This window comes from Sprattus sprattus (genome assembly GCF_963457725.1).
Source record: "Sprattus sprattus genome assembly, chromosome: 13".
In the NCBI taxonomy this organism is placed as follows: Eukaryota; Metazoa; Chordata; class Actinopteri; order Clupeiformes; family Clupeidae; genus Sprattus; species Sprattus sprattus.
The window spans coordinates 31,533,208-31,560,707 of record NC_137911.1 but is presented as its reverse complement, the minus strand read 5'-3'; the positions used below and the strand labels follow the sequence as shown (position 1 = coordinate 31,560,707).

The 27,500-nt window shown below is 44.5% G+C and overlaps 3 protein-coding genes across 6 annotated transcripts in view; 1 reads left to right on the top strand and 2 right to left on the bottom strand.

Annotated features, from left to right (window-relative positions):
• Positions 1-1,895: 1,895 nt before the first annotated feature.
• On the bottom strand, positions 1,896-5,818 carry LOC308374075 (hepatic sodium/bile acid cotransporter-like; the record flags this gene model as incomplete). The annotated part of the gene is made up of 5 exons (XM_080849778.1): positions 1,896-1,954; positions 2,324-2,523; positions 3,024-3,202; positions 3,904-4,105; positions 5,391-5,818. The coding sequence occupies 5 exons, from the start codon at positions 5,816-5,818 to the stop codon at positions 1,896-1,898; spliced, it is 1,068 nt and encodes a 355-aa protein (XP_080705904.1).
• Positions 5,819-10,811: 4,993 nt separating this feature from the next.
• On the top strand, positions 10,812-19,547 carry LOC308374638 (protein max-like; the record flags this gene model as incomplete). Of its 4 annotated transcripts, none has more annotated exons than XM_080850513.1 (6): positions 10,812-10,950; positions 11,258-11,284; positions 14,140-14,247; positions 16,585-16,723; positions 18,295-18,375; positions 19,357-19,547. In XM_080850513.1, exons 1-6 carry the CDS (start codon positions 10,915-10,917, stop codon positions 19,545-19,547), a joined length of 582 nt encoding a protein of 193 aa, XP_080706639.1. In that variant the 5' UTR covers positions 10,812-10,914. The 4 variants fall into 4 exon arrangements, with proteins under 4 accessions (XP_080706639.1, XP_080706638.1, XP_080706641.1 ...); XM_080850512.1 differs by having other exon boundaries at positions 16,585-16,738; XM_080850515.1 differs by lacking the exon at positions 18,295-18,375.
• A 2,153-nt stretch (positions 19,548-21,700) lies between these two features.
• Positions 21,701-27,500, bottom strand: part of LOC308374512 (protein farnesyltransferase subunit beta-like) — a gene marked incomplete at both ends in the record, with an annotated part of 9,491 nt that continues 3,691 nt past the window's right edge. Inside the window, 7 exons of the mRNA XM_080850293.1 lie at positions 21,701-21,916; positions 22,722-22,836; positions 23,756-23,867; positions 24,834-24,966; positions 25,232-25,361; positions 26,005-26,091; positions 27,297-27,380. Coding sequence (XP_080706419.1) covers positions 21,701-21,916; positions 22,722-22,836; positions 23,756-23,867; positions 24,834-24,966; positions 25,232-25,361; positions 26,005-26,091; positions 27,297-27,380 — 877 coding nt within the window. The remainder of the gene's footprint in view (positions 21,917-22,721; positions 22,837-23,755; positions 23,868-24,833; positions 24,967-25,231; positions 25,362-26,004; positions 26,092-27,296; positions 27,381-27,500) is intronic.

The window sequence follows — 27,500 nt, the reverse complement described above, 5'->3', positions numbered from 1 at the left end:
GACACAGATAAATGTTACAGTGAGTGATAAGCGAGATCAAAGAGGTATGTCTTAAGTGCATGTTTAAATGTCTCAACAGTTTACAGCTATTCTTAGGTCTTCTGGCAGAGTTCCTAAAGGCTGGGGGCATATTTGTACATGTTTGTAGTCGACTTATGGCTTATTTTGGTACACCAGACAAAAGTGAGTTACAGTAGTCTGCTAGCCTGCTAATTACAAGACAGCTAACATGTCTTCAAGGTTGTGATCAGAAAAGCCAAAGACCAAGTTGTGTACCCTACATGAAGATTCTTGTGAAACTTCACATTGATGTATTTGTATAATTTTTTAATCCACTTGAAGTTTACATCGTTTATAACAATTATAAAAAATGAAGACATACAATACCAGTTTTACCTCTGAACCAGACTGAGATTTTAAATGTAAAGGAGAGAGCTTGTTATTTTATTTGAACCATGTTAATGCTATTCTTTCCCTTTGCCATAGAAGGTATTTCAAATGAAATGCCAAACTACAACAATACTCCTGTACTGCCAACTCGGCACATTTCTATTTGTTTGGACGGTGTATCTTTAAACAGCCTTGGAGAACTTCACATGCAGTGATCACAGGCCTATTCCTTTAAGCAGCACTGACTTGACCAGCCAACAACACATAAGTCAATCATTTTACCCAAGTAAACCAGCATTCTTGGGTTTCTTGAGTTTATTGTGCACGGTCACCTAACTCTCAAATCATGCTCTGTGCGCCCGGGATTGGCTAGAAGGGTTCAGAATGCCATGGGTTTGATGTTGCTGTCAAGTCTTGTCCGACGCGGTCCAGTTTGGAAGGAGACACATAATAATAATAATAATAATTCATTTTATTTTTAACACACTTTTCATTCCAAAGAATCTCAGAGTGCCTACATATTAGAAATTAACTATAATAATACAATAAAATTAAAAACAAATTTAAATATTAGCATAAGCATAACAGAAAAGATTTAACACAAGGCCAGAAATGCCTTCTTGAATAAAAACGTTTTAAGTCCAGCTTTAAAGGAGTCCAGCGTCTGCGTTGCCCTAAGGTGGTCAGGGAGGCTGTTCCATAAATGTGGCGCTGCCGAGCAAAAGGCCCGGTCGCCCATGGTCATCCCCTAGTCACTGCACGTGTAGACTGCAGCACCACTGCACTGGGGGTCAGAAGTCAGGTGGATGCCCACTGCATGTGTCAAAGCCCCATCACCAGAAGATTTGTATCTAGCGGTCAAGGAACAGTGGAATGGAATGGTGATTTCTGTTCAGTGGAATGGAATGGTGATTTCTGTTCAGTGGAATGGAATGGTGATTTCTGTTCAGTGGAATGGAATGGTGATTTCTGTTCAGTGGAATGGAATGGTGATTTCTGTTCAGTGGAATGGAATGGTGATTTCTGTTCAGTGGAATAGAATGGTGATGTCTGTTCAGTGGAATAGAATGGTGATGTCTGTTCAGTGGAATAGAATGGTGATTTCTGTTCAGTGGAATAGAATGGTGATGTCTGTTCAGTGGAATAGAATGGTGATTTCTGTTCAGTGGAATAGAATGGTGATGTCTGTTCAGTGGAATAGAATGGTGATTTCTGTTCAGTGGAATGGAATGGTGATTTCTGTTCAGTGGAATGGAATGGTGATTTCTGTTCAGTGGAATGGAATGGTGATTTCTGTTCAGTGGAATAGAATGGTGATTTCTGTTCAGTGGAATGGAATGGTGATTTCTGTTCAGTGGAATAGAATGGTGATGTCTGTTCAGTGGAATAGAATGGTGATTTCTGTTCAGTGGAATAGAATGGTGATTTCTGTTCAGTGGAACAGCAGGATGGAATGGAGGCGTCTTACGTCGGGTTCCCTTCTCAGCTGTGCAGAGGTCCTCTCATCAGCAAGTAGGAGCTTTCACAGCTTCAACTTTACTGTTTACTGTCCAGTACGTAGGTTCTGTGTGAGGAGACATAAATAAATAAATACAACAGTAGTATTATGGTGTTGATGTTACAGAAACTGATAAATACAACAGTAGTATTATGGTGTTGATGTTACAGGGACTGATAAATACAAATGCGAATCCCACTGTCTTGATAGCCTTAATAATTCAACTCTTTTGTTGTACTCTAGCATACGGCAGGGTGCTTTTTATACTATCACAGTTTTCCTTAAATTTGAGTTGTATCAAAAACAAGATTAAGATTCTTGAAAAAACACAGCCCCAAAAGAAACACACTAGCAAGTTAAAAGAAAAGAAAAAAAAACAGGAACATATTTTATCTTCCTGAAAGGCAGTGTGTTGACACGTATGTAGGTGCTCACCCTCTGCTGGTGGTCTGAGCGTCTGATAGCATCTGTAGAGCAGCACGAGGAGGAGGGCCTCGCCGCCCTGGAAGATGATGTAGAGCAGAGGGAAGAGGTAGAGCGGCCCGATCACCTCGGGGAGGAACGCCACTTTCAAAATGGTGGAGCACAGCTGGATGTTCTGGCAGCCGGTCTCGACCGCAATCGTCCTGCGACACCTTAGAAAACATTTCAACAGCTGTGGTGGGGCCCCCGTGTACATGATGTCCCCTGAACCATCCCCCCCCAGCAGGAAAACAAGCCCAGTGTGTCTCTTCTTGGAAACAGTTTTTTTTTTTAATCTGAATCAACACATATTGCATATTCAATATTTACATATTGAATTGTGTGTGGATGGATAATAGATGGATGGATGGATGGTGGATAGACCCCCCCCCCCCCACCCCCACCCCAGCAGGAAAACAACTCCAGTGTGTCTCTTCTTGGAAACAGGTTATTTATTTCTTTTAAATCTGAATCAATAAGTTAGTTAAATAGCATTAACCCAACAGATGAACCTCTCGATTTCAAGTTTCAGTTGATACTAAAAGTCGATTATGGGAGGATGCGTGAAGGGTTGAACCCTAAATAAACCTGTGAGGAGTGGAAACGATATGGTCGGGCGGGTGACCATTCATCCGACCCCCCTGATATTCACCGGAGTACAGGCGGTACTTACTGCCCGTTGAGTTTGCAGAGCGAGGACATGACGAAGCCCAGGAGGAAGCCGGTGAGAGGCATGAGGCAGGCCACGGCCATGAGCTGCGGAGAGAGCACCACCCACACACTGCCCCCGATGGTGATGCCTGACATTACACCGATGGCCACGGAGGCCATGACGAGGATGCTGAGGCCAATCTGTCACGCAGGAAGACCATTTACATTTAGTCATTTAGCAGCAACTTTGATGATTTCTTACATTTACACTGATGGCACACTGCACATCAGGAGCAATTAGGGTTCAGTGTCTTGCTCAAGAAACCATGTTTTCACATCTTAATTAAACACTGCAGGTCCTGATTTTCTTCCTGACAGGACAGACGAAGCTCGTTGTTTTGAGCTACTTTAACACTCCTGTTACGGTTTTGTTGTTTATGCCAGACGCAAGAATGATGAACCTTTGGATGTGTCCAAAGGTACGTTTTTTTGTGTGTCACAGGGATTTGTAAGATAGGAAGATTAGGAAGATACTAATGCACATCTACAAGGGCTGTTTGCAAAGACAATAACAATAACAAATAAGCTAACAGGTGTAGCGAGTGCAGAGAGAGCGCAGCTTACTTTTATCAGTTCATCTAGGGATCCAGTGGTTGGGCTCACCTTTCATTCTAAACCAGCAGCTAGTAATCCAGTGATTATTCTCACCTTAATGATCATTCTAGACCAGCAGCTAGGGATCCAGTGTTTATTCTCACCTTAATAATCATTCTAGATAAGCTATGGATCCAGTGTTTAATCTCACCTTAATAATCATTTTAAACCAGCTATGGATCCAGTGGTTGGGCTCACCTTAATAATCATTCTAGACCAGCAACTAGTGATCCAGTGGTTAGGCTCACCTTAATGATCATTCTAGACCAGCTAGGGATCCAGTGGTTGACGGCGATGCCCACCCCACAGGGCACCAGGGTCATGGCGAGGGCGATGAGGATGCCAGTGTAGGGCACAGCATTCTCCAGGTCAAAGCCCTTGCAGTACAGGTAGAGTAGCGTGGGCATCATGGCCAGGGCCAAGACCGTTGAGCACGTCGTCATGACGATGCTGCCAGCGTCGACGGAACACCAAAGCCAAAACACAACATGGGAGCACAGGTGAGCGGAGAACAGCTTCTACAAGAAACAACCTCAAATTTCAACAACAGTCAAATGTTGCACAGTAATGGCTGCTTATGTGAAAGAGCCATTTACCGTTGGAGAGTGGGAGTGTTATGATTGTCTGTGGACAGGGGTTATGTTAAACAAATAAGTAAAGCGATTATCTAAGGTTTTGATCCTACTCAGACAAATAATCATAACTGAGAAAACAGCAGCAGATGGTGGACAGTGTTTCCACATTCGATGCTGTTTTTCCCCACAACACCCCACTGAGACGAGTCACTGAAGAGGCTCCTCCCACTGAGACAGGTCACTGAAGAGGCTCCTCCCACTGATATGGGTAATCTCAAGAAGCTCCTCCCACTGAGACGGTTCATCTCAAGAAGCTCCTCCCCAGTCCTTAAACTCCCACCACGTTTAATCAATAGATATTACCCAAAGTTCAGTAACTCGTTACGTTTAATCAATAGATATTACCCAAAGTCCAGTAACTCGTTACGTTTAATCAATAGATATTACCCAAAGTTCAGTAACTCGTTACGTTTAATCAGTGGATGTAAGCTGAGGTTCAGTAACTCGATACGTTTAGTCAGTGGATGTTACCTGAGGTTCAGTAACTCGTTACGTTTAATCAGTGGATGTAAGCTGAGGTTCAGTAACTCGTTACGTTTAGTCAGTGGATGTTACCTGAGGTTCACTAACTTGTTATGTTTGCTAACACTTTATTTGAAGGGGTCTACATAAGGGTGACATGACACTGTCATAAGAATGACATGACACGTCATACACATTAATGACACGTTATTTTTGTTCATGACTGGTTCATGACTGTTGTCATAATGTGTCATTCGGTGTTTGTACACACAGCTAACCCTAACCCTAACCCTAACCCTAACCCTAACCCTACAAACACAGAATGACACATTATGACAACAGTCATGAACAAAAATAACGTGTCATTAATGTGTATGACATGTGTCATGTCATTCTTATGACAGTGTCATGTCACCCTTATGTAGACCCCTTCAAATAAAGTGTTACCTTACGTTTAATCAGTGGATGTTACCTGAGGTTCATGTCACCCTGCAAGGCCAGTGGATGTTACCTGAGGTTCAGTAACTTGTTACGTTTAATCAGTGGATGTTACCTGAGGGTTCAGTAACTTGTTACGTTTAGTCAGTGGATGTTACCTGAGGTTCAGTAACTTGTTACGTTTAATCAGTGGATGTTACCTGAGGTTCATGTCACCCTGCAAGGCCAGGGCAAAAATGTTGGAGAGGTTCCCCCCCGGGCAGCATCCACAGATGAGCACGGTGACGGCCTCGATGGGGGACAGCTGGAAGATCTTCGCCAGGCTGAAAGCCGTCAGTGGCATGATGCCAAACTGCGCCACCACGGCGATGGCCACTCCTTTGGGCCGCAGGATGTGAGCCTTGATCTTGGCGACCTCCATGGTGCAGCCCAGCGAGACCATGGTGATGAAGAGGATGATGATGGTGATGGCGCTGATGGCCATGTCCATGGCGGGGGAGAAAGGGGACTGGAAGCCGCCGCTGATGTTCTTCGCGGAGGTCAGAGTGTCGTTGGGGGGACTGTAGCTCAAGCCGAGGCCGCCGCCGCCTATAGGCGGACCCCAAGTCGGGCTCATGACATCAGACATATCCACGCTGCTGTTCTATTGTGTTTTGCCGCAAACCTACTGATAAAAAGATTTTGATCATTCAAACAGCCAAAATTGTAGTTCAATTATTGTATTATTACAGTTTAATTAAAGACAGCAGGAGGGTAAAAAATCATTTGGTTTTTGTCACTTTTAGTCACGGCAACCCTGTCCACACTTGATTTATACATTCATATGTACAACACATAGAAGTGTAAAAACGTCAATATAAATGAGTATGTCCTTTCAAACAATATTGTGCATTCAGGCCAGAACTGTTCAAAATATAATAAAATAATAAGATAGTCTACAGCAAGTCTACCCAACAATCTTCTGCTTCCTACCTACATCATACACACTAACACAACACACACACACACACACACACACACACACACACACACCTACATCATGCACACTAACTAACACACACACACACACACACACATACACACACACACACACCTACATCATACACACTAACACAACACACACACACACACACACACACACACACACACCTACATCATGCACACTAACTAACACAACATGCTGAAGCTAAATCACAGAATACAATTCACCTCAGACAGAACTACACTACTTATTGAACACCGATAAAGTTAGCTGACAACCCAGACTGTGCTAGTAAACAAACATGTAAGCGATTGATAACAGAGTTGTGACACACACATTCCTCCAACCCCCCCCCCCCCCCCCCCCCCCTTCTGACTTCATGGGAGTGCAAGGCACCACAAACACCAGACCAGACACAAGTAACAGCTTTCACAGTTCCCTCCTTAGAGACAAATATCGATCATTGGAGATCTATAGAGATCTATTGTCCCAATGTTATCTCTCCTCTCGTGATGTCAGGCTCCTCAGCCCTGCCTGGGCCACGGGGTAGCAACCTTTAAGGTTGTGAAAGGATCTCCAGGGGTTTACGGGATCCCTAAAACCTGTGTGTGTGTGTGTGTGTGTGTGTGTGTGTGTGTGTGTGTGTGTGTGTGTGTGTGTGTGTGTGTGTTCAGCCCTGGGCCACGGGGTAGCAACCTTTAAGGTTGTGAAAGGATCTCCAGGGGCTTACGGGATCCCTAAAACCTGTGTTTTCCACCCAAATCTGTTTCTTTATAAAATTAGATAAATATCATTTGATTAACCTTTTTTTATGGACTGAATGGGCCTTGGCCAATATATGCATAATGAAGATAGAAAAATAGATATATAGCTAGATAGATAGCTAGATAGATAGATAGATAGCTAGATAGATAGATAGATAGATAGATACTTTATTAATCCCAATAATGAAGATGTCTTGCGCACTTATCGAAGCAGAGAACAAGCAGGTAGGTCCACACTCGATGTTAATAAGTACAAGAATGGCAATGAGGATCTCCAGAGCACGGGATAATAATGACCTTCACTTTTCGCCTTCTCTGTTGAGGTGAATGTCATCTCTGTTCTAGGCTCTAGTTCTAGGCTATCTGAGCGTGGCCTCTGGAGCTGGGCTGAGTGGGTGTGCTGCCTGGGGTGTTTGTGTGGGGATTACCCAGTGTGGTGGGCTCAGGGGCTAGTCTCCCTGCTTCCTTGTGACTTTCAGCTGCTGCCGAAGCGAAGAAAGGCCACGGCTGTTTATCCCCAGTGAGGCGGCAAGGGCTCGTCAGATGCCAGAAAAACCTCAGAGGTAGTTCGGCATCGTGCCTGCCAGGCTGTTACCACCCCAACCTTAACCATGACAACCAAAACAGCTCCACAAAATCTGCTCGAAATGTTTTCAAAGACCCTCTTCATACCCATCTTGAATACATAATAGGAAGCTCATTGGGGTCCCCCCCCCCCCCCCCCCTTTAGGCTACGGCTAATGGGGCCGTCCCTAATCAAACTGAACTATTCATGCAGAACTAGCCGTGCTAGCGACCCTATATAGAGGTCCAGTCATCGGCCAGGCTCCCACTAAGGGCTTGATAAGATGTCAATCAATGCACTTTGTGCAAACCTACTGATAAAAAGATTTTGATAATTCAAACAGCCAAAAGTGTAGTTCAATTATTGTATTCTTACAGCTTAATTTCATTTAAAAGAATAGGTTTCGTCTGTGCAACAGATATTTTTTGTACATATAGTTTTCAGTGCCTCTGTTTGCACAGAGAGTATAACTAAATGGTATTTAGAAAGCCCTTTTATTGTCACACTTGGAAAAAAAAAGATAAACAATCATAACAAGAAATACTTTTCTTACCTTCATTTTGTGCAAAGGATTGTGTTACTGCTGCGTTTACTGCTCTCAGGACTTCTCTCTCTCTCTCCCTGTTTCTCTCTCTGCCTCTCCCCCTTTCACTCTTTCATTCTCCCCCTTTCACTCTCTCTTTTTCTCTCTCTCTCTCCCTCTTTCTGTTCTGCTCCATCTGTCTCCTCCTCTCCGTCCTCTCCACACATTCTTCAGTCTGACCCTGCTGCTGTTGTCTTGCACCCCCTGTAGCACGTCACATGCCCAGGCAGTCTCAGCGGGAGCTGGGTATCACACGGCATCGGGGTGTGTGTGTGTGTGTGTGTGTGTGTGAGTGTGTGTTTGTGTGTGTATGTGTGTGTGTGTGTGTGTGTGTGTGTGTGTGTGTGAGAGAGTGTGTGTGTGTGTGTGTGTGTGTGAGAGAGAGTGTGTGTGTGTGTGTGAGAGAGAGTGTGTGTATGTGTTTGTGTGTGAGTGCTGTTGCAGAAACATGCATTTCCTATGATGATCCTCTTGGCTGGGCTTTATGGAGGCATTGTGTTTGCGTGCGTGTGTGTGTGTGTGTGTGTGTGTGTGTGTGTGTGTGTGTGTGTGTGTGTGTGTGTGTTTGCCTGTCTTAAGGCAGGCTTTCACAGACACTATGAGGTGCAGCGCGAGACGTGAAGAGAAGCCAGGAGGAACATCCAGGAGAGCAGGGACCACTTTACCCCTCATCTCCAGGGGCGCAGATAGCACTGGAGACAGGGGGGACATGTCCCCCCCCAGATTCATAGTGACCCCGATCCGTCCCCCCCACTCTCCCTACGTAAGGCGACAATCATCAGTTAATCACTCTGCACAGCTGATTAGGGGATGTTAGCGCCTCCCTCAGTTTAAAAATCCCATCTGCACCGCCGCAGTGTGAAGTTACTGATCCTAATCACATCAGTAACAAGGCAGACCTTTCACTATCAGGTTTTTCTTAAGTATCTTGGAAACACAACTATGAGCACTTAACACTTGGCCTTTTCTTTACACTACTCCCAGAGCGCCTCATTCTTTTAACTGGGGTACGTGGGAAAGGGCTTTGGCATCAATAGGACACTGACTGGAAGAGCGTAATTGCTTCAGGGGCATCTCTCCCCCCCTTGGCACCTGTGTGCTGTGAGCTTCCCTGTCAAAGGATATTACGTAACGGGCTGCCAAAGATGAGAGGCCTGTGCCAATTTCCCCTGGCTCCTTTTGTTGGATATACACACACACACACACACACACACACACACACACACACACACTCACCTTCAGTCTCCTTTATATAGTCTTTGTGGTAACTGGAATTCAGTCGTGCCTCTCACCTGTAGGAAGCCGTCTGGCTCCAACCCGTGTCTTTAGACAGGCTTTTGCAAACAACAATCATGTATCATGTGTCTGGACAGTTTGTGCCTTTCTCCCCACAAATGTACTGCAGGGGAAAAAAAGGGATCACCTGGCACACGTTGGAGAGAATGCCGTTATGAACTCTTTGCATTTCTTTAATTACAACATTAACCGAAGGGAAATACTCACCATGCCATCAGCTCCTGTTAGGGATGCTATACTGGTCATAGTGGCTGTTGATTAACTTATGAAGCAGTACACTGTTAATATATAATTATTTTCTCTTTGAACAAGCAGCAATTTAACATGGGCATCATCACAGCAAAGAGCTTAAAATATGGCTTAGATCTGTGATGAAGATGTCCGTAATTTCGCTTCCCACAGAGGAAACGTTGACTTTCAAAGTATGTGTTCATAGTGCCCCGTACTATTAGTAATGAGTGATCACATCCCTATAATGAGCCCTTTGTGTCATAACTGGGACCTCTAGCTGGTCAAATGCTGTATACATGTTTATATATATATATTCTTAATGTGCTTATTATCCCAGGATTTCTTAAGATAATTCCTGCCTTTGGAATGCTCTTAATTCCCTGGCTTCAACCCAAAGGCAATGTCCGTTTGTTTTGGTTAAATCGCTCATCTGGTCAGGTGATGGGGAGCAAGGATTCACAAGGCTTTCGGGTGCTGCTCTTTTGAATATATTAACGATGGTGGCAGTTCAGTTCAGCAGAAAAGTATTTAAAACAAATGGTTTGAAATGACAGTGTCCCAGATTGGTTCTACCTTTACCTAAATTTACTTTAAGCTTGGTGACTTTTAAAAACTCTGCATTAAATCAAGTCACGCTAATGAACTAGACAGAGTGTCTGACAGTTGTAGGTTCTTCTGATGCCCCCTACTGTTTGTTTAAAGAATAGGTCAAACATAGAAATACAAAACACAAACCTACTATTATCAATTGCAATGGAGTGCTAAAACATAACGTGACATAACATACCTACAATACAATAAGAATGGCCTCATAAGTCTACACTTTTTGCTTAAACATCTATAAATCCGAAACAATCGCATTAAACCATTCGATGACACAATACACCAGTGTTCGGGTTTACAGTGAAAAAAAAAAATCCAAGACCAGACATTTGAAACGGATGGCTTTGGGTTTGTGGTAAGCAGCAGGAACAGCAGACACTCCCTTTGAGTGTACGTCTTCTGGGCGTGCCCACTACAAACGCAAACAAAGGAAATGTAGTTCTTTTTGGTGAAGACTATGATTAATAGCGGGCAGTCATTACACTCCATTACCCAGCTATCTGTGCACTCTTGCCCATGCGCTGTGGATGTTGTAAATGTCCATGTGTGAGCGAATCACGTGTAGCGATTCCGTTGATCGTCATGTTTCTGCTGTAAAGACTTGCCAGCTTGCTTGATAGATAGATAGCTTATTTCGTTTTCCTTCCCTACAATTTGCCTTTAGTCCATTCTTTATTTTTGTCAATTATTTTTCTAGAGAATGAGCGATAACGATGATATTGAAGTCGACAGTGATGTGAGTTGTTGCTTTCTTGTTGTGAAGTTAACGTCGTAGTGGCAGAATCATTTTTGGTTTGAAATCTGATAAACATGTTTTCCTGATTTTTTGCTTCTGGTCGGTGGTTGTGGGGAATCGTTAGCTATGCTAATATAGAGTTGAATTCTGCGGGGATTGGTTCAGGCTAAATAATTGCAAAGCTAGATGGCTAGCTAATGTTAGCCAGCCTTCCATTTGATTGGTCACGAAATAACAACATATTTGACATTTTAGTTTAGCATATATTGAGTTACACTAACTCTTGTTTTTATTTATTTTTTTGCAGGATGACTCAACGAGATACCTTAATGTGGTACGTGACCAATGTATAATTGTATAGCTGCTTTGAACGTTAACCTTGCTCTCGTACACTTCCTTAACTACGGAATTGCTTGGCCTTTGGCACCTAACGTTACCTCGGTTCCTGCTTAACAGCGCTAGGTGGCTATCTAGCTAACCTGTGTTTTCGAAGTTTTAGCGTCAAGCCTTAATATATTCCTGCAATAACATTCGTTGTATAGTTTTTCGCTAGAATAGGAAGTTAAAATACGTCGACTTGAATGTTAGCATGTAAGCTAGCTGTCGTGGGGTTCGCCCGATTTTACAGTAGCCTGGCTAGCTGGTGTCTGCTTTGAAGGCAGTAGCCATCGAGCTAGCTACCAGCTATCCACTGTCTTAGGACGGATTATGTTGTGCAGATGGATACATAATATTCGTTTATAGACATGTAACATAAGTAATTTGGAAGAAGTCGAAAACGTTGACCAACTCTATCGGACCTTTATGTTGAGCATGCATTTGACTTATTTTTTCCTTCATATGTACGCCACCAACGATTGCGCTGAAAATATTTACGCATGAAAGGGTAATCCCATCCCACAAGCCAAAGCGCGCCCTATATTTAGCTGTGCTAAATGATCAATTTCCTATAGAATGAAGCCAGAAAATAACTACACCTATGTAAATTACGGTGGCCTGAATATGACATTGGTGCTGTATTTTAAATAACTGCCCAGATTGTTAACATCGTAAGAATATCTTTCAGGTGTTGGATGTTGCAGGCGTTCGCATGTCCTTTACGTCTAACCGCCCACTATTCATACTGGGTGAATCAAGTGCAATTGATTCTATGAAAAACATTAGCTAGGTTACATAAACTCGGCCTGCAAGCTTTGACTTTGGACAACCTCTGTGGACGTTCATTATCGGCTGGGCCCTGCACGATTTTCACCACCATGTCATCCCAATAAATGTACCTTGACGCCTGTAATATGGAGCAAATATGAAGATGTTTGTTTTGAAGGCAGGGAATTCTAATGTATTAAAATATAGTCCTCTATAATAATGTTATTAGAAAAATACTCAAAATAGTTATGTTGTCTCATTCATATTTCTGTGAATGTACAAAAATGTATACCCCATTATTGCAGAAGTGTCACTAATATGTACCAATATATGATGCTGGTATTAGCCTCTGAGGCATTTAGGTATCCAGGTGTGAAGTCTTCACAGTAGCAATTAGCCTACCTGCACTCTCTTTTGGACACATTTTTCATTGGCCCACACACCCACCAGCAGTGTACAATGATTTTGCAAAAGCAAGTATTTAGTTGGATGTTGATTTGTAAACCTCCAGTTAATTTTTTGTATGTGCTCGTCCTATTAAAGAAGCCTGCCAATAAACCAGTTTAGTTTTCATCTGCATCGCCATAGATGCTGTTCCTGCCTTGCTGTTTCACAGTTGTATATTATTTATATATATAGAATGAATTTGAAGCATTTTTGAGCCAAAACACCCAATCCATATTCCAAGTTTCCCCTCACAAAATACAGTTGGCATGAAGAGGCCATGGGGTTGATGTGGCAGGCAATCGATATTGGTATACCTGAAGAACACTTCTGATGTTTCTATAGTAACCTGGTTCAGGCTTATGGTGGTGTTCTATTGACTGCTCTGAGACTTTGCCCCAAACCAGTGGTATTCCACCATAGGCTCTGATTGGACGTGTCTATGAGTCTTTACCCAGAGTCCTCTAGTCTAGAAGAACATGTGGACATGAGTACTAACCCAGGAATAACAGAATTGATCCTTTTGTTACACAGTTACAATTACCCAGTGTGTATGCATTGCGATTCGCGGTCAGTTTTGTGTTTTGTGGTGATTTAACACAAATACAGCTTAGTGTTGTGTATGTGAATGGGTTAGAGAGTTGGAAAGCATGTTATTTTAGATGTTGAGTTCAGTGATGTACAAAATAAATCAATTTTATTTTCAATTTTAGCCTTTATTTATTTATGCAGCAGCATTAACTAATCACATTGTCTTAAGAGAGGGTGATCCATAAGAGATGGTTGTCAGGCTGTGTTAGAAATGTTTCCATAGTAAACACTAGTAAGGCAAATTAGCAGTATGTATTTGTTCAGTTTCACATTGGCTTGAATGCAATGGTAGACATGCATGCCCAAAGGTCTCTGTCAGAAAGGCATTGGATGGCCTACAGAAGAATCTCTGGTTTAATGCCAAGCCTCTCAGAGAGAAGCTTAATATTAGGGGTTGGGCTTCTGGGATGACTGTCAGAAATGGGAACACAAGCTGGACAGTTCAGAGAGGCGCGGGAAGAATCGAGATGGCTAGTGATTGTTGCTTAAAATGCTGATGCTATAAGGCCCATATAATGTTTTTTTTTTTTGGTGTGAAGAATAAGCATCTGATCATAGATCCTAATAATACAATAATAATAATAATAATAATGCATTTTATTTAAAGCGCCTTTCATGACACCCAAGGTCGCTTCACAAACAATCATCTCATTACAATTACAATCATCTCATAGAAATAAATAAAAATAAGAAAAATAAAAGTCAGTCAGTCAATAAAAGTCAGTCAGTCTATGGATATCTATAATATGGAGGCCTTCCTTATGTTGTGTCCACTGGTAGCATTTTTGTCACTTCTGATCATTTCTGTCACACTGATGCCACCATTGAGCAAATAGCTATGATGAAAAAAAGAAGATAGTTTGAGACAAATATATTAGAGGAAGCACGATGGCTGATGGGTTCTTGCCGCAACTGTGTGTTTTCTTTCTGGCCGTGTGTGTGTGTGTGTGTGTGTGTGTGTGTGTGGAGTTTGACCCAGTTAATGGCCTCTGATGTGCTGGTCCTTAGGCAGACAAGCGGGCACACCATAACGCGCTGGAGCGGAAACGCAGGGACCATATCAAAGACAGCTTCCACAGTCTACGTGACTCCGTGCCCGCACTCCAAGGAGAGAAGGTGAGTGCCTGTGTGTGTGTGTGTGTGTGTGTGTGAGCCCTACACGCTGTCAGCTTATTTGAGCTTCTCTCAGGTCTAAAGGTGGGTTTATAGACGGTAGAATGATTGTGCGTGTGTGTGCGTGCGTGTGTGTGTGTGTGTCTGTGTGGGTTTATAGACGGTAGAATTGTAAACACACGTGAACAGTTCTGCCATTCACAGTGTATTTTAACTATGGCAATGTGACACTAAAATAAATGACATCGCTATTATGACAGAATTGGATTATGACACAGTAAATGGACTCAATCCTATAGTTGTCACTAGCCTGGGTGCCATCCGTTTGTACGCGTTCCACTGATTGCTGCCTTCTCGCTGAACAAACGTTTGTTCAGCTTGATCAGTGGAACGCGGACAAACGGATGGCACCCAGGCTAAGTTGTCACCCCATGCAGGTTATAGATCTATTTGTAGGTAGATAGTGAAAACGGCTGTAATTGCTGTGGTTTCATTTTTTCAATGTCAGGTAATGGTTACATGGTTATGGTTAATGGTTATCTGACATTGATGTTTCAATTTAACACTAGTGCCTAAGGCAATGCTAAAATGATCTATGTCTTGGTCAGTTTTGTGTGTGTTTATATGTAAGTAGGTAGTTATTTATGTGTACATAAACGTATTGGATATATTCCACATGGGAGCTGTCACGTGATTCTGTATATTAATTATACTGTATGTAGTCATTTTTTAATAACGACTAAAATAAATTCAGAGTGCTGGTGATAATGGTGCAGTGATTTGGAGGTTTGATATATATTGTAGAGCAAGGTCATAGTTTTCCCATCTTCAAATTTAATTTAATTTTGATAATATGTTTGTATTCAATCTGAATTTCTGTTTGTAGTTTCTGCCAAAGGTTTAGAATAGAATAGAATAGAAAAGCCTTTATTGTCATTGTATTTGCATACAACAAAATATTTGTCTGTTTTAGTTTCCGTTTAAGTAAATAAAGGACAAAAGGATTAATGGGGCGAGGAATAATCTGCTTATCATTTAAGATGTTATCTCACAGGAGCCTCTTAATATACTGGTGGACAACATGGTTCTGTTCCGTTTTTGTATAGAAATAAAACCAAAATTGGTCCAATTGTGGTGTCAATTTTGGAGCTAGTGTTTGCAAGAGTTGTTCAGTAGAGGCAAGAGTTGACATCAGGTACGCCCAATGACTTACAAAAAGATATTTGGGTACGCCCACTAATAGACCCGCCCCTAAGTCTCTATCAAGGAGCAGCACGCGGCACGGAGCAGTGGCGCCCGGGAGCAGTGATCGGGGTTAGGTGCCTTGCTCAAGGGCACCTCAGCCGTGGATGTGGGCATGGGAGAGCAGTGCTCTACCACTTCCCCCGCCCACATTTTTCCTACTGGTCGGGGATCGAACCGGCCACCCTCCGGTTACCAACCCGAAACCCTAACCAGTAGGCCACGGCTGCCCCATGATAGTGACAAGATCACTCTGTTTCAGTTGAAAAGCATGAACTTTATCACAGAAGTAAAGGCATCATATCCAGCTAGATTAGTCTACGCCCACACAATAATATTAAGTCATCGTTTTTGTAACGTTTATAACATTGTAGTTGAACATAGACGCAACTTTAATTCTTCAATGTTTGGATATCGGAAAACCTTGTCACATTATTCTTTCTAGGATTATTTATCGTATTGCTAAAGTAAGCTCGAGAATTAACGAATGTAATTTGATAAACAAGAACATGAGAAAATGGCATTGCCTATGCTATCAAAACCTGAACTGCCGGCAGCATTTGCCTTGCATCTAAGGCTATTCCCAATTAGCTCATAAAAAAGTGGCCAAGGAACATGCGATATTCACAAGGCCAGAAAAGAGGGACAACAATGGCTTGTACCTTCCTTCATCTGACATGAAGGCTGAAATATGAATATAAACGCGTTGTGATCTCCACTGGGTATTTGGTTAACGTTACACATTCATTGTAGGTTCTGGTAAGGAATGCTCCTGCAGTGCAGTGTGAGATAACAAAATAGGCCACTTTGTCATTGAAACAAACAGGGATGAGGTCATTTAGCAAGTGTGTATTTGTGTCTCAATATGTCACATGTGACCCTATTTGATTTTTTTTTTGTATAATTTGCTCTTGCCAGCACTCTGTGAAACACACAGGAAAGGGTAATTTAGCAAGCAGCAGCAGTTTTTTTAATGAGTGTGTAAATGTGTGTGAATATTGAATGAGTTTGTGTGTAAATGTGTGTGAATATTGAATGAGTGTGTGTGTAAATGTGTGTGAATATTGAACATTTTGTTGTATTATTCGCTGCTGCCAGCACTCTGTGAAACAGGCGTCCCGAGCACAGATACTGGACAAGGCCACGGAGTACATCCAGTACATGCGGCGGAAAAACCACACACACCAGCAGGACATCGACGACCTGAAGCGGCAGAACGCCCTGCTGGAGCAGCAGGGTGAGTGCTGGAGGGGTAGTTACCGCTCGTCCGACCCACGTATCCACCCCGCTACACACACACACACACACACACACACACACTGATGCTGGAGGGGTAGTTACCGCTCGTCCGACCCACGTATCCACCCCTACACACACACACACACACACACACACACTGATGCTGGAGGGGTAGTTACCGCTCGTCCGACCCACGTATCCACCCCTACACACACACACACACACACACACACACACACACACACACACACTGATGCTGGAGGGGTTTTAACGCTCATCAGACCCATGTATCCATCCCGCTACACACACACACACACACACACACACACACACACTGATGCTGGAGGGGTAGTTACCGCTCGTCCGACCCACGTATCCATCCCGCTACACACACACACACACACACACACACACACTGATGCTGGAGGGGTAGTTACCGCTCGTCCGACCCACGTATCCACCCCGCTACACACACACACACACACACACACACACTGATGCTGGAGGGGTAGTTACCACTCGTCCGACCCACGTATCCATCCCGCTACACACACACACACACACACACACACTGATGCTGGAGGGGTAGTTACCACTCGTCCGACCCACGTATCCATCCCTACACACACACACACACACACTGATGCTGGAGGGGTAGTTACCTCTCGTCTGACACATGTATCCACCCCTACACACACACACACACACACACACACACTGATGCTGGAGGGGTAGTTACTGCTCGTCTGACACATGTATCCACCCCTACACACACACACACACACACACACACACACTGATGCTGGAGGGGTAGTTACCACTCGTCCGACCCACGTATCAATCCCGCTACACACACACACACACACACACACACACACACTGATGCTGGAGGGGTAGTTACCACTCGTCCGACCCACGTATCCATCCCGCTACACACACACACACACACACACACACACACACACTGATGCTTGAGGGGTTTTATCGCTCGTCCGACCCATGTATCCATCCCGCTACACACACACACACACACACACACACACACTGATGCTGGAGGGGTAGTTACCTCTCGTCTGACACATGTATCCATCCCTACACACACACACCCACACTGATGCAGGCACATTCACACATTTGGGGTGGGCGGTATTTCAGTATTAGAGTTTTCTACGGTATTATGACATGCTACCACATGAATTTTGCAACACAATCAATAACGGAGTATGTTTGTAAAGCATGAAATAAAGCATATGATGAATAATGATGATATGAATTTCCCAGAATTTCAGCTGACAGATTATTCCAGTAGTTAGTTACCAGTAGTCTTCTTCGATTCCTTTCCTACAATTACCAAATAAGATACCTAGGTAATCAGCAAGCTGAAATGTTTTTTTTATTTATTTTTAATAAATATTAAGAACAGTGTCCGGTTTAATTTATTTTTGGTGGAAAATATTGGCACTGTTCCGAGTTTGGCATTGCCATAGCGATGCTTAGCCAACACCAGTAGGTGACACCCAGTGGCTGAACTATGTCTTTTTAATTTTCTGTAAATTATCTTCCCATAAGTCAATGCGGTGACATGCACCAGGACATCCATCAAGCCGGACAATGTCAACAGGCTGGTGAAAAGACCCACGGGGGCTAAAGGTTATTTTGATGAATTTTTATTGAAGTTTTAGTTTACTGTTTCTTGATAATTGAGTCATATAGAGTAAATTGTGCTAGTAATTAGGGGCATTAAACATCATGATTAAGTTTTATTTTAACTGCTCATTAAGAGAAACTGTGTTAATGGAATAAAATATTTTTTAGAACTTAATCTTTCTTGATCATCTTTAATATTTGAAATGTTTCTTTTTTTTTAAATAATACTTTTGAAATGCATAATTGTGGTGCTTTTGCTACTGGAAAGATAAAGTAGTATTAAGTGTATGAACTTAAGGTGATCTAATACCAATGCCAACCATACAGTTGAAAGTAGCGTGATCTAATTTTTAGTCCATATCGCCCACCCCTTACACACATGCACTGTATGCAAAGACAAAGATGTTTGTTCAGCACATGTCTAACTCAACTACACACAGTGGAGAACTGTCGTATCAGATTCAGACTCATTATCTGCTGTCGATGTTGTTGTTTTTCAAAAATGAAAGTCTCATCATGGGCAAGCACAACTCCAAACAAGTCCTTACAACGCAACTTCCAATGCGAGAACTTCAGTGTGTATCTAGAGGCAAAATTACTGTAGTGACGTTCTGTACTGATGTTCGTGATATTCCTAGTCCTGAACATGAACGAACACACACACACACACACACACACTCCGTCAGAGAGAGCGGAGGCGTGTTCTCAGGACCTCTGACCCATGTGTCAGTCTCTACCGGTCCATACTGATAGATGCACACTCACACCAAACGGAAAAGCACTGGACACAAGAATGGGAATTCTATTTTCACTGCTGGTTGTAGTATGAGCCTTTATTTTCGTTTACTAAAATGACCCCTTGTGTGTGTGTGTACGTGTGTGTGTGTGTACGTGTGTGTGTGTGTACGTGTGTGTGTGTACGTGTGTGTGTGTGTGTACTGTGTGTGTGTGTGTGTGTGTGTGTGTGTGTGTGTGTGTGTCTAGTCCGAGCGTTGGAGAAGGCGAAGGGGAACACCCAGTTCCAGGCGTCCTACTCCTCCAGCGACAGCAGCAGCCTGTACACCAACCGCAAGGGGGGCGCCGTGTCCGCCTTCGACGGGGGCTCTGACTCCAGCTCCGAGTCTGAAGAGGAGGAGCCCCCCAACAGGAAAAAGCTGCGAGCGGAGCCCAGTTAGACCCCCCCCCCCCCCCCCCCCCCCCCCCCCCTCAAAAAGGGCCCACCACCAGAGACTCTCCTGTCAGACCTCCCAACCACCCCAACAGCCCCCCCCCCCCCCACTCCCGCTCTCTCCATCATCATCAGCATCGTCTTCCTCCCCAGTACCCCCCAACCCCCCCTCCTACTCACCAGGGGGGGGGGGGGGGGGGCGATGGAGTTCCCATCCCAGAGGTTCTACAGGTCACCACTGTACCCCTCCTGATCCAGAGCGCGCCCCTGTCTGGAGCGGGTCCGGCCCATTCCGCCCCGGTCTGGACAGACGCTGTCTGGGGAAGTTTTTTTTTTTTATTTTAATTTTTATTTCTTCTGCCTTTCCCGCTCCGCTGCGTGACCCCTCACTGCTGTCGTCATGGTGACACTCCTGTCGTCACGGCGACACTCCTGTCATCACAACTCCAACTCCGAAAACAAACCACTCCTTGAGTGAGGCAGCTCCGCCGTCTAAAGGACTTCAAACGCCTTTCACACACATCACCCCACATCGCCAGGACAACCCCAGAGGAAGCGTGGAGGAGGAAGGGGGAGAGCGAGCACACAGTTTCAGCTCAGCTTTGGTATATACCCCCCCCCCCCCCCCCAGAAAGAACGAAGCAAACACCATCAGCCTGAGAGCATGGGGGAGATAGTCCTGCAGAACAGCTTACCTTTTTAAATATTTGTACTTTTCCACTTGAGAAAAAAAAAAAAAAGAATGTGAAGTTGCTTTTGGGAGGGGATGATGGTGTGTGTGTGTGTGTGTGTGTGTGTGTGTGTGTGTGTGTGTGTGTGTGTGTTACCTGCCTTGACCTGCTGGTATAGTTGGATTAAGATTCTCCCCTCTAAAAATGTTTTGTTGCGATGCGTACATTTTAAGTCCTTTTGAAATGAGTTTGTGTTCTGCTAGTCAAATTGTCGTTGTTTGCCTGAGATTATCAATTAGAAATAGAATAAACGAGGCTTTTTGTGAAGTGTTTTTATTTTCAATAATTTTTTCCTAAATTGGGATTAGGCACAAAACAAAACACAAAGAAAACAAAAAAAAGTCAAAAAAACAATTAGGGATTTTGGATTGATGCGCTCTCACCAGTCAGAGGCCGAACGAACCGAGCCTCGCACGAGTCCGGCTCTAGCCTGTTGGTTCCGGAGCCCGACTGGACTGGGCTTGGACCAGGTTTGGTCCAGAACCACGGCGGGGTGGGCCGCCTCACAGTTCCAGTGGAGTTTGATGATGATGTAGACTATGAATATGAGTATCTGTCGTTTTCCTTCCCAAATGGATATTGAATGTTACACAAAGCAGTTAAAGGTAGTAGCCTTTTTATTTTTATTACAAGAAAAAAGTCCATATCAATGTGTAGTGAAATACACTCTATACTCCTCTCTCCATGTTAGTGATGATACCAACCAACCCTTCTTCCCAGGAAATACCTGCCTGTCTGGGGAATGTTTAACTTTTTTTTTTTTCTTCTTTATTTCATTTAAAAAGAAATAATTAGTGTGTACGAAATAATAGGTAATTGTTTGATTCCATTCCATGGAAACTACAGGTATGTTGTACATACTGCCAACAATTGTCTTGCGAGTTGAGGCATACCTTTACTACGGAACTATAAATAAAACTATTTTATCCTTTTATGATGTGTTATTTGTGTTTACCAAAGGTCTGATGAAAGATGGAATGTAAGGCTATTAGGTTGCAGTAATAATGGGGTTAATAGGGTCACAGGTAACTATGGCGATGGGGTAAATAGGGTCACAGGTAAATATGGCGATGGGGTAAATAGGGTCACAGGTAACTATGGCAATGGGGTAAATAGGGTCACAGGTAACTATGGCAATGGGGTAAATAGGGTCACAGGTAACTATGGCAATGGGGTAAATAGGGTCACAGGTAACTATGGCAATGGGGTAAATAGGGTCACAGGTAACTATGGCGATGGGGTAAATAGGGTCACAGGTAATAATGGGGTAACTGCTTATGAGCACCATAGAGGCCGTTGCTGTGTCGTGTCATGCTGGAGCTCCACTGGGCTCGTGGTTGGGCAGCGTGCTGAAGTGGTGGGGCCTCTCTGATCTCTAAAACATCACGCTGGACTCTCGCACGGGGCGATCCAGACATGGTGGAGTCACTCAGAGGGCCCGAGTCAGCGCCTCGTCCCTCTTGGGTGTGGTCCCGTTCCCCCTCTGTGTTTCCAAGGAGACGGGAGCAGGTCTGCCAGAGAGCTTCTCGGAGAGCCGTCCCTCCGCCGGAGGAGTGGTGGGGCGGGGAGGGGCCAGCGAGCTGAAGTGAGCCAGAGCCCTGCTCACCTTCTCTGGGTTCACGTTGTAAACGGGGTGCGTCCGGGCCTGCCGTCCAGAAATAGAAAGCGGTTAATGCCAGAGCGGATTTAAGTAACTTTAGGACACACGCACACACACACACACACACACATATACAGCCGCGGAAAAAAATAAGAGACCACTTTAAAAAAATTACCAGTTTTTCTGGTTTTACTATTTATTGGTATGTGTTTGAGTAAAATTACCATTTTTGTTTCATTTCGTAGAAATGTTGTCAGTAGTTTATAGAATAAAACTAAAATGTTAACTTTACTTTAACTCATACCAATAAATAGTAAAACCAGAGAAACTGATCATTTTGAAGTGGTCTCTTAATTTTTTCCGCAGCTGTACACACACACACACACCAGTCTTTTAACTCTGTGTCTGGAGAGCTTTGGAGTATTTGTAGATGACCCAGTGCAGAACTACACTTATTCCTGAGGTCTGGGGGTGTGTGTGTGTGTGTGTGTGTGTGTGCAGATGACCCAGTGCAGAACTACACTTATTCCTGAGGTCACTATATGGTCACTATCCAAACTTCTATTTTAAGAAATAAGTAGCATGGCGGTAGGAGTTTAATGCATTTGCCTGGTATGGGTTGTCCTTATTTGCCATGGTGACAGAGTTTATGTTTTTAGTGTTTTTTTTTACAGTCAAAATTGGTGTGAAATGTAAAAGATTGTGTATGTTGCAGCAGCCCCTGTCTTGAAGAGAAGGACCAACGTAATTACATTTGTTTCGAGAGTAAGACATTAGTTCAGGCCACATTGACGTAAAAATACCCAAATGATGTTGAAATTAAGTGTCGGCCTGAAGGCTTGAGACCTACCAGCCTGTTGTCCTCGCCCCCGAGGATGAACTCCTGAGGAGGGGACCTGCAGCTGAAGTGCTGGGCTACGGACAGCCCACTCAGGCAGTAGCACGTGTGGTAGAAATCTCGAAACCTGGAAGAACCAAAGACAGTGTGTGTGTGTGCCGGCACTTTATTTAAATTGTTTTATACGTCGGATTATACAGGATAAACTTCAGTGTGCAAAAGTTGCTCGACCATCAAATACTTTATCTACAAAAAGAATGATCAGTGAGGACGCGTATCTGAGGACGCGTATCTGAGGATGCGTATCCGAGGACTCGTATCCGAGGACGTGTATCCGAGGACGTGTATCCGAGGACGTGTATCCGAGGACGCGTATCTGAGGACGCGTATCCGAGGACGCGTATCCGAGGACGCGTATCTGAGGATGCGTATCCGAGGACGCGTATCTGAGGACGCGTATCTGAGGATGCGTATCCGAGGACTCGTATCCGAGGACGTGTATCCGAGGACGTGTATCCGAGGACGCGTATCTGAGGACGCGTATCCGAGGACGCGTATCCGAGGACGTATTTCTGAGGACGTATTTCTGACGACTCGTATCTGACGACTCGTATCTGAAGACGTGCTGTCCTTGAGTGTAGACAGGCTGTGCCAGGAATGTAGTGGCTGATTACACAGGACAGGACAGGAGCGTTGACACGTCACGTCAGGAGACAGGAGTTACATACCACGTCTGAAGTCCTCTGTCTGGCTTGTGCTGTTACCTGTCACTAACATGGTTACTGTGAATACTACACACTACTGACTCTTCAACAGTGATTACTAAATAATAACGGATACCACTGCATTCAGTTGTGTGTTTGTGTGTGCGCGAGAGTGTGTGTGTGAGCGAGAGTGTGTGAGAGTGTGTGTGTGTGTGTGTGTGTGTGTGTGTGTGTGTGTGTGTGTGTGTGTGTGTGTGTGAGAGTGTGTGTGTGTGTGTGTGTGTGTGTGTGTGTGTGTGAGTGTGAGTGTGTGAGAGAGAGAGAGCCCTAACAGAGACTCACTTGCCGGGCTTGTCCAGGAGGCCCCCGGTTGGACACTGGCAGCAGAAGAGGAGGTATTCCTGCAGGGCCCACTGATCAAACACACACACCTCCACACTCACGGCTGGTTCTCCTGCAAACACACACACACACCTCCACACTCACGGCTGGGTCTCCTGCAAACACACACACACACACACCTCCAGACTAACATCTCCTGCAAACACACACACACACCTCCACACTCATGGCTGGGTCTCCTGCAAACACACACACACACACCTCCAGACTAACATCTCCTGCAAACACACACACACACCTCCACACTCACGGCTGGGTCTCCTGCAAACACACACACACACACACCTCCACACTCACGGCTGGGTCTCCAGCAAACACACACACACACACACCTCCACACTCACGGCTGGGTCTCCAGCAAACACACACACACACACACCTCCACACTCACGGCTGGGTCTCCTGCAAACACACACACACACACCTCCAGACTAACGTCTCCTGTAAAGCACCTGGAGGGACAGTAAGCAGGTATATAGAGACTGGCGAGGGACAGTAAGCAGGTATATAGAGACTGGCGAGGGACAGTAAGCAGGTATATAGAGACTGGCGAGGGACAGTAAGCAGGTATATAGAGACTGGCGAGGGACAGTAAGCAGGTATATAGAGACTGGCGAGGGACAGTAAGCAGGTATATAGAGACTGGCGAGGGACAGTAAGCAGGTATATAGAGACTGGCGAGGGACAGTAAGCAGGTATATAGAGACTGGCGAGGGACAGTAAGCAGGTATATAGAGACTGGCGAGGGACAGTAAGCAGGTATATAGAGACTGGCGAGGGACAGTAAGCAGGTATATAGAGACTGGCGAGGGACAGTCAGCAGGTATATAGAGACTGGCGAGGGACTGGAAGCAGGTATATAGAGACTGGCGAGGGACTGAATGAAGGCGTCACCTTCTTGCAGGAGTGCCTGATGAATCAGGTGCAAGAGCCCACACACACACACACACCTCGACACTCACGGCTGGGTCTCCTGAAAACACACACACACACACACACACACCTCCACACTAGTCACCTTCTTGCAGGAGTGCCTGATGAATCAGGTGCAAGAGCGCTGCTTGCCAGAAGGAGTAGCAGCCGTCCACCAGCTTATTGCAGCGGCCCTGGAAGCCTCCTTCGAACCGCATCTGCCTGCTGCAGGCCCAGCGCTGGGGGGGAGAGACGGAGGAACATGAGCCATCTCACCTGGGGGTGTTACCTGTAGCCATCTCACCTGGTGGTGTTACCTGTAGCCATCTCACCTGGTGGTGTTACCTGTAGCCATCTCACCTGGTGGCAATCTCACCTGGTGGTGTTACCCGTAGCCATCTCACCTGGTGGTGTTACCTGTAGCCGTCTCACCTGTTGGCCATCTCACCTGGTGGTGTTACCTGTTACCTGTAGCCAAATCACTTTGACAGCTTGTGCACCTACCAGCAGTGACCTGGTGTTCAGCCGGTGTTGTCCTTTCAGGATGACCAGGGCAGCCAGCCCACAGAAGGTGTAGCCCCCATGGGCCTCCAGTCCGGGGACACCCCCCAGCCCCCCCTCCCAGCTCTGGCACCTGGCAGAGGTCAGAGGGCACAGCGGAGCAACCGGGGCAGGTTATGTGTGTAAGCAAGTCTAAAGAGCTCAGTCTGCAACACAGATGGGACATCTACACTATTGGACAAGAGGTCACAGTCTGGAGACAACGCCTCGGATTTGTGGACTAGAACCACCTCGGAAATAAATGCTAACAAGGCTAATTCTACAGCATTAACCATAATGCTAATAAATGCTAACAAGGCTATGTTTACAGCATTAACCATAATGCTAATAAATGCTAACAAGGCTATGTCTACAGCATTAACCATAATGCTAATAAGGCTAATTCTACAGCATTAACCATAATGCTAATACATGCTAACAAGGCTAATTCTACAGCATTAACCATAATGCTAATACATGCTAACAAGGCTAACTCTACAGCATTAACCATAATACTAATAAATGCTAACAAGGCGATGTCTAAAGCATAAACCATAATGCTAATAAATGCTATCAAGGTTATGTCTATAAGCATAATGCTAATAAATGCTAACAAGGTTATGTCTTTAAGCATAATGCTAATAAATGCTATCAAAGCTATGCCTATAACCTTTTCCTCTTAGACCCACCCCTAACTTCTGCACACCCCTGTACTTTAAATTCCTGTCCCTGCTCACCTGACCACCCAGTCACAGGTGCTCTCAAACAGGCCGGGGGTGATGATGTTAGTGAGAGATGCCACGGAGGCAGCACAGTAGATACTCCTGTAGAACACACACATTAGTACAGTCCTGCTACACACACACACATCAATTAATACTCCTGTGGAACACACACATTAGTACAGTCCTGCTACACACACACACATCAATTAATACTCCTGTAGAACACACACATTAGTACAGTCCTGCTACACACACACACATCAATTAATACTCCTGTAGAACACACACATTAGTACAGTCCTGCTACACACACACACACATCAATTAATACTTCTGTAGAACACACACATTAGTACAGTCCTGCTACACACACACACACACATCAATTAATACTCCTGTAGAACACACACATTAGTACAGTCCTGCTACACACACACACACATCAATTAATACTCCTGTAGAACACACACATTAGTACAGTCCTGCTACACACACACACATCAATTAATACTCCTGTAGAACACACACATTAGTACAGTCCTGCTACACACACACACACATCAATTAATACTTCTGTAGAACACACACACATCAATAAGTACTCCTGCTAAACACACACTCATCAGTATACTCCTGCTACACACACACACACATCAATAAATACTCCTGCTATGCTTGTTTTTTGTCTGACAAGATATTTCTTTTTACCAGGCATTTTTTATGTAAGAGCATTTCACTTGTTTCAAGCGTTTCAGTCCTTAATGATCTTAATTAGGTATTATAACTTGTTGCTGAGATTGTATTACTGGTTCTGAGCAAGGTAATGCTTGAAACTAGTTTGATCACCACTGAAAAGTCAGAATCAAGACAAATGTACTTGTTTTTAGTCTGGGCACACTAGTTGGACTGGGACTGACACTGATAGTCTGTTACCACCTCAAGCCTCAAGCAGATGGGTCCCCCCTTATATGCCGTGGTTCTGCTTAAGATTCCTTCCTGACTTACAGGGAGTTATTCCTTGCCCCTGTCCACATTGTGCTTGCACTAAGGGTGTCCAGGCACTGGGCTCTGTGTAGGGTGTGTGTGTGTGTGTGTGTGTGTGTGTGTGTGTGCTTGCACTAAGGGTGTCCAGGCACTGGGCTTTGTAAAGCGCCTTGAGTCAATGTATTGTTCTGGCCCTATATAAGTCAAATTGAATTGAATTGAATTGAATTAAATTACCAGTCTTCCTCACGGCCTGCTCACCTGACGTCCACCTCTCCACCCACACCCTGACGAGACACACACACACACACACTGCTCACCTGACGTCCACCTCTCCACCCACATGCATCTGGAAGGAGCCATCCCTCTGCCTCAGTGCCAACAGGAAGCCAAGCAACGTCTCTCTGTGGCAAACAAGGAGAGCAGGTTTCATGCAATCATGCTGGTACTAGCAGTTAAACACGCACCTTTAACGCTTCATGTGATACTAGCACTTAAACACGCACCTTTAACGCTTCATGTGA